This window comes from Terrapene carolina, unplaced genomic scaffold (genome assembly GCF_002925995.2).
Source record: "Terrapene carolina triunguis isolate 2854851 unplaced genomic scaffold, T_m_triunguis-2.0 Scaffold67, whole genome shotgun sequence".
Lineage (NCBI taxonomy): Eukaryota > Metazoa > Chordata > Testudines > Emydidae > Terrapene > Terrapene triunguis.
In genome coordinates, this window is record NW_020664418.1 from 46,505,308 (window position 1) to 46,524,334 (window position 19,027).

General features: G+C 47.5%; 1 protein-coding gene across 1 annotated transcript in view; it reads right to left on the minus strand.

Annotated features, from left to right (window-relative positions):
* IGDCC4 (immunoglobulin superfamily DCC subclass member 4) overlaps positions 1-19,027 on the minus strand; it is a 119,822-nt gene that overhangs the window by 85,744 nt on the left and 15,051 nt on the right. Inside the window, exons 3-4 of the mRNA XM_029910756.1 lie at positions 12,682-12,823; positions 5,298-5,431 (exon numbers count right to left, since the gene is read on the minus strand). Coding sequence (XP_029766616.1) covers positions 5,298-5,431; positions 12,682-12,823 — 276 coding nt within the window. The remainder of the gene's footprint in view (positions 1-5,297; positions 5,432-12,681; positions 12,824-19,027) is intronic.

Below are 19,027 nucleotides of genomic sequence, written 5' to 3' on the forward strand. Positions count from 1 at the left end.
TCAGAGCCCTGTCTGCCCAGGGCACCACAGCCCCCTTGGGAGGTCAGCAGCCAGCTCCTGAAACTCTCCCTTCAGCGACCCCGCCACAGCCTTTGTTCAGTTTCCCGGGCAAAGGTGTCACCTGGCCTCTAACCCCTTCCTGGGTTCTCATGTTACATGCTCAGGTATCTTCCCTCAAGGTCAGTCTCCCATCCCCAAATGCAGACCGTCCTAGCCAACCTCCCCTGCCTTCCCAGCCAACACTCCCCACTCAACATTCAAAGACCACCTTAAGAACAGCCCCAGTTCGTCACACATGGAACTCTGGGTTCAGCCCTGAAAAGCCTCGGAGCATCGGATCGTGACTTTTCCCCCTGAAAGCTCCTGTGTGCTTTGTATAGCATAACAATGGAATGTTTAGCGGCTGTTGCTCCCCACTGTGTGGATAAACAGAGGAGCTTGTCATGGAGTTTAAGGCCAGAAGGGACCACAAGGTCATCTAACCTGACCTCCTGCACATCACAGACCACTAACCACCCCCCCCCCCAGCCACCCCCATACCATGCTCCACAACCAGAATTAGAGCAAACTATTACACCCCTCTGGAGAGTAGACTGTTGTGTCCACAGGCTGAGAACAGGATGGACCAAGGTAAACTGATGCCAGAGGCCCCCACAAAGCTCGGTCTCCAGGATTTCAATCAGGAACCTTTTACCAGCACTAAATAGTTTTTGTTGTTTGTTTTTTTGGGGGGACGGGGGGAGTGTTGTTTTTAAACAAAGGTGTTTTTTTTTAATACCTGTTTGCATGTACCATCATTTATAGATGAGAACCAGATCGCCCGGGAGAGAATAAGCCACCTGCTGGAATTATCAAGATGTCTAAAATAATATGCATCTTATGGAGATCGCTTGAAAAAAAAAAAAACTATCAACAAAGCGTGAGTCACCCACAGAGGTGTTTGTCGCTCGCAACTGGTTCTGCTGCCTTCCACCTGACTCTCATATCCTTTTCCCAATTATAAAAATCTCCAGAGATTTGCCAGAGACATGATTTTCATCACTATTAGCTAAATCCAATGAAAATGTCAACCCAGAGTATCCCTTTGTCTAATCAGCGGGCAGTTTAATGCTTCAGAAGTGGAGTGGGGGGGGGAGAGAAAAATCAAACCAGAAATCTGCTCAGACCCGTTGGCGTGGCAGAAGGAATGCTCCCTTTTTAACCTCTTTGATTGCTTTCAATTTGAAAAGCAGAGTCAACGTCTTAAAGTTACAAGATATAATTATGCAGAGAACAGAACGAATCGAGCTGCTGGGGAGAGGTTATCCAAAGCGTTGCTTGATCGATATTACTTATCAATAACACATCAGGCCAAAGAGGGGAGCTGGCTCTGGCATGCAGAAGAGCCTGATGCCAGATCTCCCCTGTTACCTTGTGTTTCATTAGGAACGCACAGGATCTGGCAGGGGCTGGTAATTAGATACAGAGTGTAGGACTGCTCAAGAATTCTCTGTAGATTCAACACAGATTATCTCCATAACGCAATTCATTGATCAAAGGTGTATTCTTAGACTCCACAGTTAATTACAATCCCTGCTGATGGATGAACAGCAAAGGCATCTATGTGAAAACGCACGAGCGGCAGAGGAACAAGCGAGACACTTGTAAACGAAGACAAAGAGGGCCATGGAAGGATGTCGGAGCTTGCAAGGGAGTTTTGCCCTGCAGATGGAGGACTGGGCACCCTCCGTATGTACCTGGCTCTTTGGCTGATCCTTGAGCAGCTCCTGTAACAATTCTGTGCCTCAGACTCTCCAAGGGGAAGAACAAGCAGGAGGAAGCAAGGTCTAGCGAACAGGCCTGTGGATCTGGGAGTCAGGAGACCTGGCTTCTAATCCTGGCTCTGCCATTGTCCAGGCTGTGTGGCCTCGGGTACGTCACTGCCCTTCTCTGTGCTTCCCACCCTTTGTTTGTTGCCTATTTAGACTGTAATAGGTGCTATGGCATTATAAATCATAACACTTCCTTACCTCCCTGGAGTGCGGGGAGGGCTAACTACCTAACGTCTGGGAAGCGATTTCAAGTTCCTCACTGAAGACTGCCAAGTGTTCTGCTCATTATCGTTATTATCCACCCACAAACATTCACGGGACTAGTCATGTCACCTCTGCCCCTTTCCCGGGGGAACCCTGCGAATTAAGCCTTCTCCTATCCCTCTCTCCACTTTTCTGAACAACAGAGACATGGGCCAGAGCAGAGATCCAGTACTTTAATCTAAGGTCGAGAGTCCTACTCTACCAGCCCCTAACCCGTCCCCCTGCCCTCCAGCCTTCCAGAGATCCTCTCACCCAACACTGATGGAAGAGTAACCTCCTGCTGCCACTGGTAGAGCCACTGGACTGATTTCACCACCAGCGTCAGCAGGTGCCACTGGTCTGAGGTCAAATGGAGAGGCCCCCTCTTACAGCAAGCACATTGCCTCTGCCTGCCAGCCCAGCCCATGCTGCCCTGGAGATCCCAGCCAATGGCTTAGCGCGCTTTGTGGCGTCTCTGAGCAGGTCAATCCCTGCTCTGCAGAAATTGGGATCTCCATGGCCAAGCTGCAGGCAGTGTCAGTAGATCAGAGGAGACCTGGACAGCTTCCAAGGCAGCTCCATCCATGAACAGCGGGGAGGGGGAAATAGCTCAGTGGTTTGAGCATTGGCCTGCTAAACCCAGGGTTGAGAGTTTAATCCTTGAGGGGGCCACTTAGGGATCTGGGGCAAAATCAGTACTTGGTCCTGCTAGTGAAGGCAGGGGGCTGGACTCAATGACCTTTCAGGGTCCCTTCCAGTTCTATGAGATAAGTGTATCTCCATATATTTTATTTAACTTGGATGATTATGCATGAAAGACATGGGGCCACTTTTGAAAACATAGGAAAGGCTTCTTTGAAAGGATGCGGTTTGTTCTGCACAGTGCTCACCACCAGCAGCTGAGCATGGACATGACCAAAGCCTTTAAATGCCTCAGAGTGTCACGTTTACCCTCCTTCTCCTGCAAGTGACGTCCCCAAAGAGCAAAACGGGTTCCATGGAAAGCTTTGGAAAATGTCGTTTAGGCAGAATTCTCATCTGGTGCAATCTTTTTCTCTCTCTCTAGTCGTCTTGTTGCTTATCCAGCGATGGACGAGACCCAGAAGCACCAATGCAATGTTCTTGTAGCTCAGACCTATTGCACGTTGCGTGAGAACTAGACCGTGGTCTTTAAAAGGCTCATCTGCTGTTTATTCCTGACCTGAAGTCATCTAGGCTGAATTCCAGGGACCTAAAGTTATTACCACTGAATTCCTAAGGGGGGAGATATCTCCTCTTTAGGAGTGATCAGAAGGAACGCATACATCTGAAACGACTCCTTATTACACAGCGTTTGAAGATGGGATCACTGAATGGGCTTTGATTAAAGTTGAATCCATCTCTGAGCCCCATGAGAAACTCTGTACGTTGCTAAGTTTTGATAAGGATCTCCATGCTGTAGCTCCCAAGGCTCCACTGGCTCAAGAGGTCTCCAATTAAAACAGTTCCTTCCCACCCAGAAAAACAACCAGAGGGGAAAAAGAAATGGAACACAGAACCCAAACTTACAAAAGAGAAACCAGCCTGCTATTTTCCCAGACAACTCAATTCCATTTTCTAAACAAGGTGATTAACCAACAAATCTTTAAAATCTTCATCTCACATGAGTTTTGAACCCTTGGCCACAACAGCCTGTCTGACAATGTCTGGTTGGAGGAAGAAAACTGGCCTCCATCTGCCCCCAAAGTGGGTTTTATGTTGGTCAGGAATGGTGGGATATTACGTGTACATGTCTCAGATACCACAGTGACCCATGACTCTCAGCCAGCCAGTAAAACAGAAGGTTGATTCGACGACAGGAACACAGTCCAAAACAGAGCTTGCAGGTACAGGACACAGGACCCCTCAGTCAGGTCCATCCTGGGGGGTTGGGAGCCCAGGCCCCGGTCCTGGGCCTCCCTCCATTTCCCCAGCCAGCTCCAAACTGAAACCACCTCCAGCCGTCTCCCCCCAGCCACACACCCCGCCTCCTCCTCCAGCCTTTGTCCAGTTTCCCGGGCAGAAGGTGTCACCTGGCCCCATCCCCCTCCTGGGCTCAGGTTCCGTGCTCAAGTATCATCCCTCAAGTGAAGTCACACCCTGATATCCCACCACCATCCAGCACCAATGCAGACAGTACTGAGTGGAGTATGAAGGCCTGAATTATATGAGAGACCGAGAGATCCTGGTTGAATGGAACAACTTGGATCCACGATAAGGTGTCACGAAGTTATCACGGAAATGGCATACAAAACAGAGAAATCAACCCAGCAGACTCTATTACACAGAAGAGGCTGTATTTGCTTCCCCCGATCCCGCCCCCATCCTCTTTTCAGTTCTGAGAGAGGGAGGCTTCCATTCCTTCCAGTCAAGAAGCATGCACCAAACTGGAACGCGACCCCTCCAACAAACAGGTCTACAAAACACTGCACTAGAGGTAACCCTGCAGGCCTGGGAAAAAGTCATGGTTCTAACTGCCCTTCTCTCCGACAGAGCCAGCCACAGTCCCAGAACCAACAGGGTGTGAAGCAGTGCAGGGATCAGACCTATCTGGACCCTTTCACTCTCACCTCCGGGAAGTGGCACGAAATAGCCCCGCATTGGTTTGCCCCGGTGTCCTGGTCACACAGTGACCCCTGTGCAGCCCCTGTTCAGCTGCCCACGCAGATTACTCATTCATGCAGCACAAACAACCCTAATGAGGGAGGGTGCATAGAGACTTGGGCTGGGCCAGTCAAAGGAACCTAAGTGTGGGATTTGGGGGTGACACCTTGGCATCTTTGAAAATCCCAAACTAAGGATGCATCGATGCCCGATACCCCCACCGCCCCACTGAACCTTCTATGGCTCAATGCACAGAAAACACACAGGGCAGCTCCAGGGGTTTTAGGGTGCCCAGGACCAGAAACGGCAGCCGTGACTAGCTTCTTAGGTAAAAACACCACCCCGCCTCAGAATTTTGCCCATAGAGTTCAACACACGAATAAGCTGTACAAGTCAGTGCAGCACTTGTAAGTAACGGATGCAAAAATACCCTATTATTATAAATATAGTCATTTTTAAATTGTCCACGGCCCCCCTAGAAAGAGTCCAACTATCCCACAATTGATGTCATACCCACAGGGAGAATACCCTCAGCAGCCTTTCATGGCAGCTTCACTATTTATAAGAAAGAATCCTCGGCTCAGTTTTACACAGCCGTACAAACATCCTTTTGTGCCTTACCTTTTAAGACGCTAAGAATAGCGTCGTCACTGTAGCGTTTCCGTGCTGCGTTGGTCGCTACGCAGCGATAGCCCCCAGCGTCGCTTTCCCGCACATCTATGATTTGGAGGATGCCATTGGGAAGAGTTATAAACCTGAATGAGTAAAATAAAGAGCATGAGATTTGCTTTTCACAGCTAACACGATTCATACCCTGGCCGCTGGAATGCAGCTATTTTCATTCCTTCTTTATACTTGAGAGTGTATTATGTGCACATCACCAAAGCCTTGGCAGAGAAGAGTGGGCAAGAAACTCTTTAACCTCCCAATAGGAGAGTTTTAAATAAAGCAAAATGTACAACCCATTAATAGCAATGGAGTCAACGCAGCAATAAAACTGCGGCCTTCTTCAGACTAAGCCTACAGGTCTCTGCTGCAGAAAACATTCTATATTAAAAACTATATGCGCGCACACACACACACACACACACACACACGATGAGTGTGTGTCTGCATATGTAGGTAGATAGGTAGATAGACAGTAGGAAGAATGCCATCTATTAACCTATAAGGATATGTATATAACTCACAACCCTGGGTTTAGCAGGCCAATGCTCAAACCACTGAGCTATCCCCTACCCGCAAACAACCAGGGACATAATAGCTATTGAGAAGGGAGCTGAAGAGTCTGTTTCCCCTGCCATCTGACACACACACACACGTAGGAGTAAAAGACAAATATATTTGGCTGTGCATGCAGACAGGTGACAGAATTAATTTGCCTATCGCCTACCAGCCACTCTGCTCTTCCCAGTTCAGAAACCCCCTATATTTGCCTTTGTTTGAACAAAGTGTCAGACCCGCTAAGCACCTTCCCCCTCCAAACAGGATTTCAGGGAGTTGCCCTAGAATGAGGATCCAGAAACGCTTGTTTTAAATGAACTCTTCATTAAATGATTTTCTGATGTCTCAAAGCAGGAAGCTGCATTTTCTGCATGGAAGCTAAATGCATGGGACCATGCATCAAACATGTACAAATAATTAGATACCGATAATGAACTACCGCCTCGCGACAGCTCCAAAAATAAAAAGAAGTTTACCCTGGAAGCCATGCTCTTTTGATCAGCAGACGTTTGTAATCGAACGCTGGGTGAGGAGAAAGGGAGAGACAGACTAAGCAATGCCTATCGCATACTGGCTTTAACAACTCCACAGGGGAGTACGTGCTGGTGCTTAGAGAGAGGGACTGGGCATCAGGGATTTTCTTCCCAGTTATGCCACTGATTCATTAGCTGGCCTCAGGCATGTAATTTTATCTTTCCGTGCCTCAGTTTCTCCCTTCAGTAAAATGCAGTGGTTCTCAACCTTTCCAGACTTATTGTAACCCTTCCAGAAGTCTGATTTGTCTTGCGTACCCCGAAGTTACACCTCACTTAAAAACTACTTGCTTACAAAACCAGACATAACAATACAAAAGTGTCACGGCTCACTGTTACTGAAACATTGCTGACGTTCTCATTTTTACCATAGAATTATAAAATAAATCAATTGGAATATAAATAATGTATTTACATTTCAGTGTAAGTAGATAGAGCAGTCATTGTCTGTATGGAATTTTAATTTGTACTGACTTCGCTAGTGCTTTTTATGTAGCCTATTGTAAAACTAGGCAAATATCTAGATGAGTTGATGTACCCCCTGGAAGACCTCTGCGTGCCCCTGATTGAGAACCACTGCTATAAAAGACTTCCCTACCTCACTCTAGGGTTGCCAGGTGTCTGGTTTTCGACTCTGCTAAAGCCACTCTGAATTTACAATGGGGCTGGTTTGCTTACCTGCAGCGTCCGCAGGTTCGGCCAATCGCGGCTCCCACTGGCCGCGGTTCGCTGCTCCAGGCCAATGGGGGCTGCAGGAGGTGGCATGGGCCAAGGGATGGGGACGGCGAACCGCGGCCAATGGGAGCCGCGATCGGCCGAACTTGCAGACGCTGCAGGTAAACAAACCGGCCCGGCCCACCAGGGTGCTTACCCTGGCGAGCCGCGTGCCAAAGGCTGCCGACCCCTGCACTAGACCACGCCTGGCAACTACGCAAAGAACGGTTACGGCCACCGACCAACCAGGCTACGGTGGCTGACTATTGATGGATCCGTTGCTTTGTCATTAAAAACCCAGCTTATACGGTATTATACTGAATCCTACACCTGATTAGCAATTAGCACAAAGAACAAGCTGGCTGTCAGGTTCTTCATTTTCTGCCTGGATTCCTACCCGGCAGCTTCTTTGTTTTTTAATATAAGGCCCAAGCCTACATGAGCCTTTTTAATTATAGATGAGACCCAGTTTTAATTGAAGAACGCTATAAACAGAGCTGCAGAGCTTTGAGAGGCAGCTCTGGGTTACCAGCCTTCATCGCGAAGAGGACGCGACAAGCACGAAGGCAGGTGTCATGGTCCTGTTGCTCCACTCCAGAAAGTCCTGATGGGAAACTCAGCTGTTTGTAGCACCACGCGTGGCACAGGTTCTCTGTTCACTGAGCCAGCTGGATCTTCAGGCATCAGCTCCCCCCCTCTTGTGTACGCTGGGGAATTCGAAGAGAGAGCATTTTAAGGCAGCTCAGACAGGGAAGTGATGCTGTCACCACGGGGCCCATCCTGCAGACCTTATTGACAGAAGTAATCTTGCTGGAGCCAGTGTGTCCACTCACGTGAGTCAGGTCTGCAGGACCAGGCCACGTGTGCCCTTGACGGGACAGCGTTATCCAGAGAGCCACCGTGGGGGCTCCGGGGCCGAACGCAGCAGCACTAAGCCAAACATTTCTCTCTCTATCTCTGCCGAGAAAGCTTCCAGTGCGATGAGGTTTATTTTTATCGCGCATCTGCTCTGAGTGTGCGTAATTACTATCGACATATTTCAAACACCAGGAAAGGCATCTACCGGTTCCAAATATAGAAGTCAAACACACTTCCAAAAGCATATGGCTGAGATCCATTACGTAATCGCTTTCTGCTCTGCGATGCTAGAGCCGCCTGCTGAGATGGAAAATCCAGTTTACAAAAACAACCAACCAACGTCCTCAGAGGGAGTTTAACACAATTAGCTCTCACGGCCGGTTTTTGATAGCATGCCCAGTGTGCTCGGTGCTGTGCTACAAACTAAACACGGGCTCCGAAAAGCTCACAATCTAAGGGCCTGTCTACAATGACAGGCTATGTCAGAGGCTAGCTGCTCACATACGTATCCAGGGCCCCCAGGCAGCCCATGCTACAGAACCTTTCACTGCTGTTATCTGCGCTGGTTAGATCAAAGCTAGCTCAGGTATGTCTACACATGCTGCAGTCACACCTCTGATTGCAGTGTAGACATATCTAAGAGGCACACTGACCGGAGGAGGGGTACCACATACAGGTAAACATGATGATCCATTGCAATGTCTGAGCCATCTATCTGTGTGTATGTGTTATGTAGACTATCCTCAATTACTCTCAGCCTTTAGGAGTCCTAACCGCACGAAGGGGAAGGGGTAATTGGGGAGAGTTACCATGTCTTAGCATAAAGAAAAACCCCAAGGTCACCAGCTATCCAATATGTTTAACACAATCATTTTTGAGAGCCCTAAAGTACAGAGACGGCTTCAAAGTACAGCCACTATAGGGACTGTATTTCCAACCCAAATGCAAGGTATGTGACGTATGGCTCTCCCAAGGAAAGCACGGGCACACAAGATAAAGACGTCTTTACACTTGATCTTTCCCAACAGATCTCAAAGCTTCCAGCTATTTATGCTCACCACAGTCATGCTCGTCAACTAGAGACATCAAAAGAATTTGGAGTCGGTACCGTATATACTTGTTCATAAGCCGAATATTTTTGGTTTAAAATGACACATCAAAGAGCGGGGGTCGGCTTAATAAACGGGTCTACACCAAAATTTGATGATTTTAAACTCCATGGGATCATTGAATTGAATATCTAACACACTATCATTTTGTTTACCTGGAGCGCCTGCAGGCATGGAGCCCCTCAGCTCCCTGTGGCCGCGGTTTGCCGTTCCCAGCCAATGGGAGCTACGGGAGCCACTTCCTGCAGACGCGCCAGGTAAACAAAACGTCCCGACCCGCCAGCGGCTTACCCTGACAGGCCGGGAGCCAAAGTTTTCCAACCCCTGAAATATAGGGTTGGCTTATGAAAGGATCATACAGATTTTGCTATTTTTACCTATCCATTTTGGGGGGTCGGCTTATAAACGAATGGGCTAATGAATAGGTATATACGGTACAGGTCTGTCACATCTTACGCACATTTAACATGCGCGATTTCAGCTTTACGCGGCCGGCAAAAACAAAAAACAAAAAAAAAGAGAAAAATAACAATTTTAATACTGTACCTGTAGTGCGGGCGATTCCGCCCGCCATTCAACTCAGTGTAATTTTGACTATACGCGGTTTTCGCTTTACGCGCTAACCACGGAACGGAACCCCCGCGTAAGATGAGACAGACCTGTATTTATTTCCCACTGCAATGTAGCAAAGTTTGCCTAATGATTCAGAATTTTAGGGAGACTCTGGCATTATCCTTTTTTTAGTACACAAAGAGCAGACGTAACCTTTCTGTCCAAATGACCTTAATTGCAGGTGAGGATAAAAACAAAAAACAAAAGTAAAGTCTCCATAAAAACAGAGAACATACTGCCAGTGAACTCGTGGCCCCACTGAAATCAATCCGAGTTTTGCCACCAACTTCCTCTAGGGTGACCAGGTGTCTTGTTAAAAGTCCGGTCGGCGGTACTGCGGAGCTAAGGCAGGCTAGTCTCTACCTGTCCTGGCTCCACACTGCACCCCGGAAGCAGCCAGCAGGTCCGGCTCCTAGGCGGGGGGGCCATGGGGCTCCGCACATTGCCCCCGCCCCAAGCATCGGTTCTGCACTCCCACTGGCCGGGAACCTTTTATTAGTTGATAAATTCTATCTCTACAAGTAGCTTTGCGTGTGAGGTGACTCTCGAAATATTTTGTTCGAAGACAAAAACAAAAAAAAGTCTCTCCTTCTTTGAAAAGTTGCCGACCCCTGACCTAGAGTTTTCTTCAGCCCGTCATACATGACTTTGAGGTTTCCTGTGTCTGAGGCTGTCTGTATCTCTTCACAGAGCTTGATCCAGTAATGTGTTCTTAATGTTGATGAGAGGTAATAGTTCTGCTTCATTTTCTTCAAACTGGTCCTTTTTGGATGATCTCTTTCCCCTAAAGCTGTTTCATGGATTATTGTTCTTAAATCTTCCCAAAATTCCTCTGCCTTCTCTGGTAATGGCTTCCCTTGCATGCTAAATTCAAAATCCTGGCATTTCCTCTGCTTTTTGGTGTTAATAGCATTGATCTTGAGCTTGCTCCTACATTTTGCTCTATGTAGTTTCTTGGCTGTAATCTTCACTTTGCCAAAAGAAGGTGTGTCTGGCTTCTTGGACAGAACCAGCATCTGCAAGTCTTGTTTCCTGGAGTGCTGCAATGTCAACATTGAGTTTGAACAGCTCACGGTCTATCAAAGCTGACTTCCATATGCTGCTTGTGTATTGTAGGTCATCATCATCTGTCAGACGGGGCACAAATGGACGCATTTCCAAAGGCCCAGTCGGATGCCTCCACAAAGGTGAGCTGCAAAAATCAGTGGCCAGCTTAAGGCTTGCCTGGAATCTGGTATTGCAGAGAGATTCTGGGTTAATGCTGCCATTGGGTCCTGACACCCATCTGTGTCAGGTAAGCGTGCCCAGCATTCTGAGACCCCTAGGCACGAGGGGTATGGCTGATGGACGGAGCAAATGTTCTGTGGCCAGCACTTCCTTGGGCACACTTAATTCTTTCAAAAGCCGATTGTATAAAGTCAACAACAGAAAGCAAATCTCCCTGAAATAGTATATTAGCTAAACATGATTTAAAAGCAAGATCTGAAGCCAATGATTATGTCTGGCCGTTACAAGGAAAGCAATTTTCAAGCCGCCTATGTTGAAAGCAATCTCCATGCAAGTAATTTCGCAACATCCATCGAGCTGTCATATTAAAAAGCCATTGCCCTATCTATGGCATGCTTCCCTCCCCACTCCCCCCACACCTTTTCTTTTTTTTTAAAAAACACTTATTTTTCTTCTCATACAAAGCAAAAACCTCCCACAAGCTTCAGATCGCCGCATGACAGCCTCAAGGATACAAACAGCTATTCTTACAGAAACAGCCTTTGTTCCCAAATCATTTCTGAATCTCGTTGGGTCTCTTTTTTTAATCCCTTTTTCCCCCTGCTCATTGCGTGGGTTAACTTTCCTCTCTGGGGGAATGACTCTCCTCTTTCCTCTCTGGGGGAATGACTCTTTCCGCAGAAAATGAAACCTACCGAACTTTAAGGGACTAAAGGACAATGTCGTCATTAGATCCAGAGAGAGCTATGAAGTCTGCAGATCAGGCACTAGCCCCGGGGTCCTCCTCTCCTTCCCACACCACACACACTTTGATTAAGACAAAGGAGAAGGGCAGAAGGAATTTTTTTTTTTTAATTTTTGTATGTATTTTGCTAACAGAAAGTCCACGTTCTGCCCGGATAGTCCCAGAGGATCCATTAACAGAACCTTTAAGCCCTTGTTAAACCTCTGAGGGAAACAGGTTGAGAAAGAGAATTTGGAAATGTCTTCAGAACCAAACTTTGCATTCAGCTCCATCTGTGAAACCCCACATCCCACGCTGCACAGCTTAGTGGCAGCCACGCAGTCTCAGTTGGCCATGGATTTATTACAAACCACCACCTTCGGCACCAACCCTGCAAAGACACACACGCTTAACTCTACACATGGCAAGTAGGCAGTCAATGGGGCTAGTCACCATGCAGCAAGTTAAGCACGTCCTTAAATCTTTGCAGGACCAAAAACTTGACAAAATATCAAATATCTGCATTTCCTTGACACTCTTTATGATATTTGTCTCCTTTGTTATTTCTCTCCATTGCCAGAGTGTCCAAGTCCCAGCCAATCATTAACCACACTGAATGGGCAAAAGGATACTTACAAACGGTCAAGAGTTGGTTTGCTACTGCACACAGCCCTTGGATGAATAGACACTCAATAGTCCTGTTTGACACTTTTGGTTATTAGTCAATTTCACTTCCATGAAATTATCCTTTGCAACTTATACAGTAGCTCTAATGCGGCAAATACTGCAGGGGAAGGGCATATTCAGGGGGAGGGCAGTTTCTTTTCTTTTTTCAAAGTTTTATGGATACATTTCTGTTGGTCCTGAGAACATTTGTCCTTACAAAGTCTAAATTTTAGCTCCAAAACTGCCCTGACACCACCCCTTAAATTCCAGATTTTTATAAAAGACACTCATCTCTTAATTTTATTATTATTAACCCAAGAAAAACACTGGCCACTCACCTGGGCTCTTCAGGAACAGCCACTTGATCCTTCTCCCAGGTGATGACAGGGGAGGGCAATCCTTCGATCCGACACTCAAATCGGGCCATACCATTTTCTTCCACTGTCTGAGACTCTGGCTGTTGAAAAAAACGTGATAAACCTGGAAAAAAGAAGAGAGTTAATGCCTTGACATTTGTGCTCTGAGAAACAAACGCATTTTCAGTCGTTTGAGAAGCTATATCAGAAGAGAAGAGAATTCATGTTTTCTAACACACATGAATCTATAATAACGCAATGTACAAGCTAGGAAGACTCCTATTATGTGGTAAAACTTGGGACTACAAAATGACCAGGCTGGACAAGAGAAATGCAATTCCTCGCTGTCCTCCAACCCACTAGCTGGCATGCCCTTAACAAGCCTGGGTGCATTACCAGAGGCATCTGAACATGCAAATTGGCCTCCTGCCTCATTTTTGCTGAAATGTAACCGAATGGCAGAAGCAGCAGGTCATTTGTCTGTCTGCCCAACTGCTTTGCTAAATGGCCCTTCAGCTTCCAGTCATCCCGTTAGAAGTGGGGAGAACGATACTTTCTTGACGGACAACCAAATCGGAGACCCAGCTTGTTATTGGAGGAGCCACAAAATTTGTGCAGAGGAGGGTGAATTTCACCCGCTCCGCTCTGCCCAGCACAAGGGTTACATAGACGAGTGTAAAGCAGGAGGACCCACTTGTGCATTAATTGATGTTACACTGGCACCTGGAGGCCACACCCAAGGTCAGGCCCCGCTGGGCTAGGCACTGCACCGACACACTCTGCCCCGAAGAGTTTATAAGCAAAGGGAGTATTATTAGAGCCATTGTACAGATGGAAAGCTGAGGCACTGAAAGGTGAAGGGACTGGCCCAAGGTCACACTGGGGGTGCGGCAGAGCCAGGAGCTGAAACCTGCCCGCTGAGCGCCAATCCAGTGCATTACCCACAAGGCCGTTCTGCCTCTCAGCAAGGAGCTGATTTGCTGCGAGGCCTGCTTTAGCAGGAGTGAGGCCACAGAGGAGCGCCTGTACCTAAATGCCTTGTTACAATGAAGAGTGATGTGCTGCCCTCCTAAAACACACCCAACCCCGGCTCCCTTTGTCACGTTTTGCTCCTTAGAGTAAGGGGCTTGAGACCTGCTTCTGCTCTTGTTTCTACCCTCTTTCACCCATGGTTAGTGTCCATTCAGACCTGCCCTGGTGCCCGATCCTTCTCCCACTAAAGTGCATGGCAAAACTCCCACTGAGTTCAGTGGCGCAAGATCAGTGCCCCGGATCACACCTATTTGCTGCTCACTGTCCCGCATCGCACAAGGAACTGCAGGATCAAGAACACAGAAATGAGCACTGGTATATAAATTTGGCCAGGCTATTAAATAATGCACCACTAAAATGTCTTAGTCACACAATGGACTTTTGAACACAACACACCGGCATCCTTAATAGGCTGTGGAAGACTTTTATTCTCTTCAACCAGAAGAGTTAGAATTTGTTTTAAACGCATCTCCATTAAACTGCCTAGGACATTAAACCGATCCTGCCTTACAAATGCTTTGTGCCATCCTAGAACACAAATGATTGTAGCACCATAATGCACAGCTAAGGTCTAAGCTAGAAAATATGGAACTCTGTTGCTATGCCAAGCATAAAATTGTACTCGGCAGGCTCAACTTTTATCTGCCAAGAGTGATCCTTTAACATTAGTGTGAAATTATTTGTTAGGCTGCTTTATTACTCTCCTCAAAAACAAGAATTCTATTGGTTTGTAGTTTACAACTTTTTACAAAAATAAGACAATTTTTGTGTTTCTGATCCTGGAACCAGTTTAAAGTGTGGTATGGTTTTTAGTTTACTACATTTTTTAGACCATATTCATGCTAAAAATGAAAGGTCCAAAGGGCAAAATGTGTGTATTGCATAAGTGGGCCTTTTTAAATATTGGGTTTCACCTGTTTTCGTGTGCAAATATCATTAATTTTTTAAACAGACAATCTGACGCACATGCAGGAGAGCTCACTCCCCCTTGGAGCGCCCCCTTGTGTCAGTGTGGGATGTTGCCGCTATCTTCCCTGCAGGCCGCCTGCCTCTGGCCAAGTCACCTAATTTCAGACCCCTCCCTCCTGGGCAGGGCCGTCCCTAGGGCGGGTGCAGGGTCCGGGGCAGAAGTGACGGATTCGTCTCTTCCGGGACCGACCACACCGGCCAATCGCACCGGCCCGCGGGGCCCGGAGCAGTCGCCACAATTCGCCCTACCCCAGGGACGGCTCTGCTCCTGGGACATCACAGACAAACCTGAACAAAACCGAACAATTCTTCTGCCTTCTTGGGCTACTGAAGTCTTCTCTTCTCTGCTTACAAACCCTGTCTCAGGGTTCCCGCCTACAGGTGCCTACTCTGCTCCATGTAAGTTTCCCTCCATTGGAGAGTCCTGCCTTCTCCACAGTCTCTCCCTAGATCTTGCCCCTTTTCTACATGGCCCACCACTGGGACCAATTCTGTTCTGGAGGTCTTCTTTAGTCTGCCGACCCCATAATGCAGGAGGAGAGGAGGAGAGGCGGGAACTCCTAACTCCTCTTTCCTGGGCTTCCCGCCACAACTGAGCTCCCTCAGGGTGTGTCTACACTGCACTTAAAAACCCACAGCTGGCCCATGCCAGCTGACTCGGGCTTAGGTGAAGGGGCTGTTTAATTATGGTGTAAACATTCAGGCGACAGCCTGGGTTCCAGGAACCTGTGAGGTGGCAGGTCCACTTTCAAAGCACCCAGCCCACTCGGACTCTGCTCCTGCAAACCAAGGCTGCAGACCGGGGGTCCTGGCCCCGGCACCTGTGCATTTGCCCTCTGACGTACAATCTACTTTTCCCTGGCAATATGGAGGATGATGGCGCAGCCCAGCTACAGAAGCACTGAGCCCGAGGCCACAATGTTTCTAACAGGACCCACGCAATGCAATGGGATCCAAGCACACTTTAAGGCCCTCCCCTTTGGGCGTTGATTTCTGCTGGCTATGTGGTGAAACAAGAAATCACAAGACAAAGCAAATGCAGTGGGACTTGGCTGGAGAAAGAGCCACGTAAGAACTGTTCCTCTGTGGGGTCGTACCGCCTTTTGCTAAGAGTCCCACTGAATTCAGTACGTACAGTACTCCTCAGGGGATGTCAGAGTTTCAAAATCTGGCCCTGAGGTAGGATCCAGGGTCGAAGCCTGCACAGCACCATTCACCATTTTACCACAAGGCCATTTTTCAGGGCCCCGGGGTCAGGAACTGGTTAAGTCCCCCAGGAATATACTCCAGTGGAAAAATGAATGGTGGTACACTGCAACACTACGGGCATTGAAGGAGCAAGGTGACTGGCATAGAGCGGTGAAAGACATGAATGTATTCAGCATTCTTTAAACCACTCTGTCAGGTTTAGGTGGAAGTTTTCATTCAGCCTTGCAAATCTGTCGTGAAAATTGACCAGCCCAGCCATAAAACCTACTTTCCCTCCCTTCCCAGGATGATGGTTAGAACGAAAAACTTCGTATTTTACTCTCCAGTCGCCAAAGTTACACGCTGCAGGTGAGTGAGTGCCGTTCTGCAAGGCTGCCTTAATGTAAAATGGCAACGCACGCTGCACTTCTATTAATGGCATATTCAAACCAAGCACACGACCCTCCACTGACATTTTACACTCAGCTGGAGCTAAGCCCCCTCTGATCATACTTTTAACCCTGTCTTGAGAGGTGACTGCGGTACAATGACATGCCTCTATCCCACTCTTCTCCCCAGAGGTCACTCTCATCAGTACAGAAGGCTCTGAGCTTGGAGAGGTTCCCTGCCAGAGACATTATGCCCTGGTCAGAAAATGTAGTCTATGCATGGAATTTCAGCCTTCTCAAAATGCCTCTCTGGTCTTTCGTGCTGCATTTTGCCACCAAATTCTGTCTCCGTTTATTTTCTCCCTTTGTTCCTTTTATAATCATTAGTATTTATTTTTGGATGGTGGCATCCAGAGACCTCAGCTGAGACTGGGGCCCCATTGGGACACTGTGGAAACACAACCCCAGCCACAACAGCTTACACTCAAAATAGACAAGACTAGCAAAGAGTGGGAGGGGAAACTGAGGCCTAGAGAGATGAAGTGACTTGCCAGAGGTCACCCAGTAGGCTAGTAGCAGAGCTCGGAATGGAACCCAGATCTCCTGAGCCCTAGCCCGATGCCCTCTCCATGCTACCTGGCTATGTTTTGTAGGATCTGCTCCTGCTTCTCTTGCACACACCTATCTCCCAGCAACTAGAAATGATAGGCAGAGACTTTGACCTTTAGTTTTCTGCTTCCAGGTCAGGTAACATCTGATGACTGTCCTGTGGCCTGTGTAATGAGTCGGTAGTCTCAGTAGAGGTCCCCCAAAACCCAACTGCAATAACTGAAGTGGTAGTAGGCAATCTGTTCCGACACCAAGGAGTAAATGGAGCAAGGAGTGAAACTACCCTCTCATGCTGGAAGTGCTCATTCCAGGATGGGTTAGAAGTAAACTGGCGGGCAAGGAAAGAAACTTGCACAGCCATTCCACAGCCTGCTCTGCAGTGAGGACTTTGCTCTCTGGAGCGGCCAGTTTGGGATCTTTCCTCAACACTTAAAATGTTTTATGACTCTTTTGGGGGGGGAAAAAGTGACTCCAATTCTGCATTAATATCAGTGGACCTGCGATTTAACTACAACTACTATTCCTTTAAGCAACTGGAACATAGGAGAGACAAGCCTACAAGCAAGTTTGTTTCAACTCCTATTGTAAGCTTGTGTGACCCTCCTAACACAATTGCACTACACCCGTAACACAGATTACACATCATGCATATAACGTGGCACTTCGACACCCATTTTCAGCTTCTGCCAGCAGAAACGTGATACACTACAGCATCATTCCTTCCAGACACAGCAAATATGTTCACCCAACAGCTACAATTACTGTAATTTTATAGATCCTCCCTCGCAAAACTATTTAAAGTAAATTAACAGCTTTCACAAATGTCGTGATTAACAGATAGAGAGAGATAACTTTCTGCAGCAAAAACAACACACACCATAGTTTCACTTTGAGGGTATTTAGGGCTCTGAGAAACCTGCAAATCTAATTAATTGACTAAACATCTATTTACATAGTAAACAGACTTGAACTAGAAGTCATCACAGATCAGCCAGGTCTCATTTGTAACAGTAACCCCTAAAATCAGTGTATTGACTCTGCCATGTGGCCAGGGTATATAACCTTTTGTATCCCTGATGCATGGCCATGTTATATGCAGTGTTGCTGTAGCCACATCAGTCCCAGGATATTAGAGAGACAAGGTGGCTGAGGTAATATTTTTTATTGGACCAACTTCTGTTGGAGAGAGAAACAAGTTTTCGGGCCCAGACCTGAACAAGAACTCTTGTGTGGCACGAAAGCTTCTCTCTCTCTCACCAACAGACGTTGGTCCAATAAAATATAGTGCCTCACCCACCTTGTCTCTCTTGCATGTCACGCATTGACTATGTTGTGTCCGAACCTTTGACAAAAATGAGATCACCTGACTCCATTCGTTTGGAAATAAAGCTTCCAGGGAAGTCCAGGAAGTGTTGCCAAATTTCCCAGGGAGCACTGCAGAGAACTCAGAGAGGGTGAAATATCTCACACTGCTGCATGAGGCAGGGTTCAGTATCCGCTGTCTCCAGTGGCCACTGCTACATCATCTACGCTACAAAGACTGAATTCAAAGCCCAGTCCTACAGCGAACATAGTTCCCTAGATGCCATCGGCCGGCTAGGGCTACTTCTGAACCCAGCTGGCAAAAGAAGAAATCCAAGCAACTATCCACCACCTTTCCCATTTAGAAAAGGACAGATTACATGCCACATACACACTTGGATTCCTGGATCTAGGTGGTCCCATCAGAGAACAAGTCTGAATTCAACGGCACAATTCTATCGGGCCACTGGTCTGGAATGCAAACTGGCCAAACGTTGGACAGAAGCGTGAGCTCTCCTTCCTTCCAGACTGGGGGTGCAAAAAGACCCAGGCAGCTGAGAATTCTGCATCGAGGAAGAACATCCTTCCCCTGCCGTTGTCTTTCATCCTCTGAAAGGCAGCAAGATTTCGGAAGAATGTAAAGGTTCTGTAGCAGGACGTTTGCATTCTGCTGACTCCAGTAGCTGAACCTGGGGATAAAATGGCTTTCTATGATGTGAGTCTGTCCAAAGGCAGCAGAGACTTAAATGCCGCCAGCCTTTGTAGGGTTAATGAAATCCACATGCCGCATAAAATGGAGCATCGGTTCAGGTGCAATTTTTGGTCCTACGTCAGCCCCA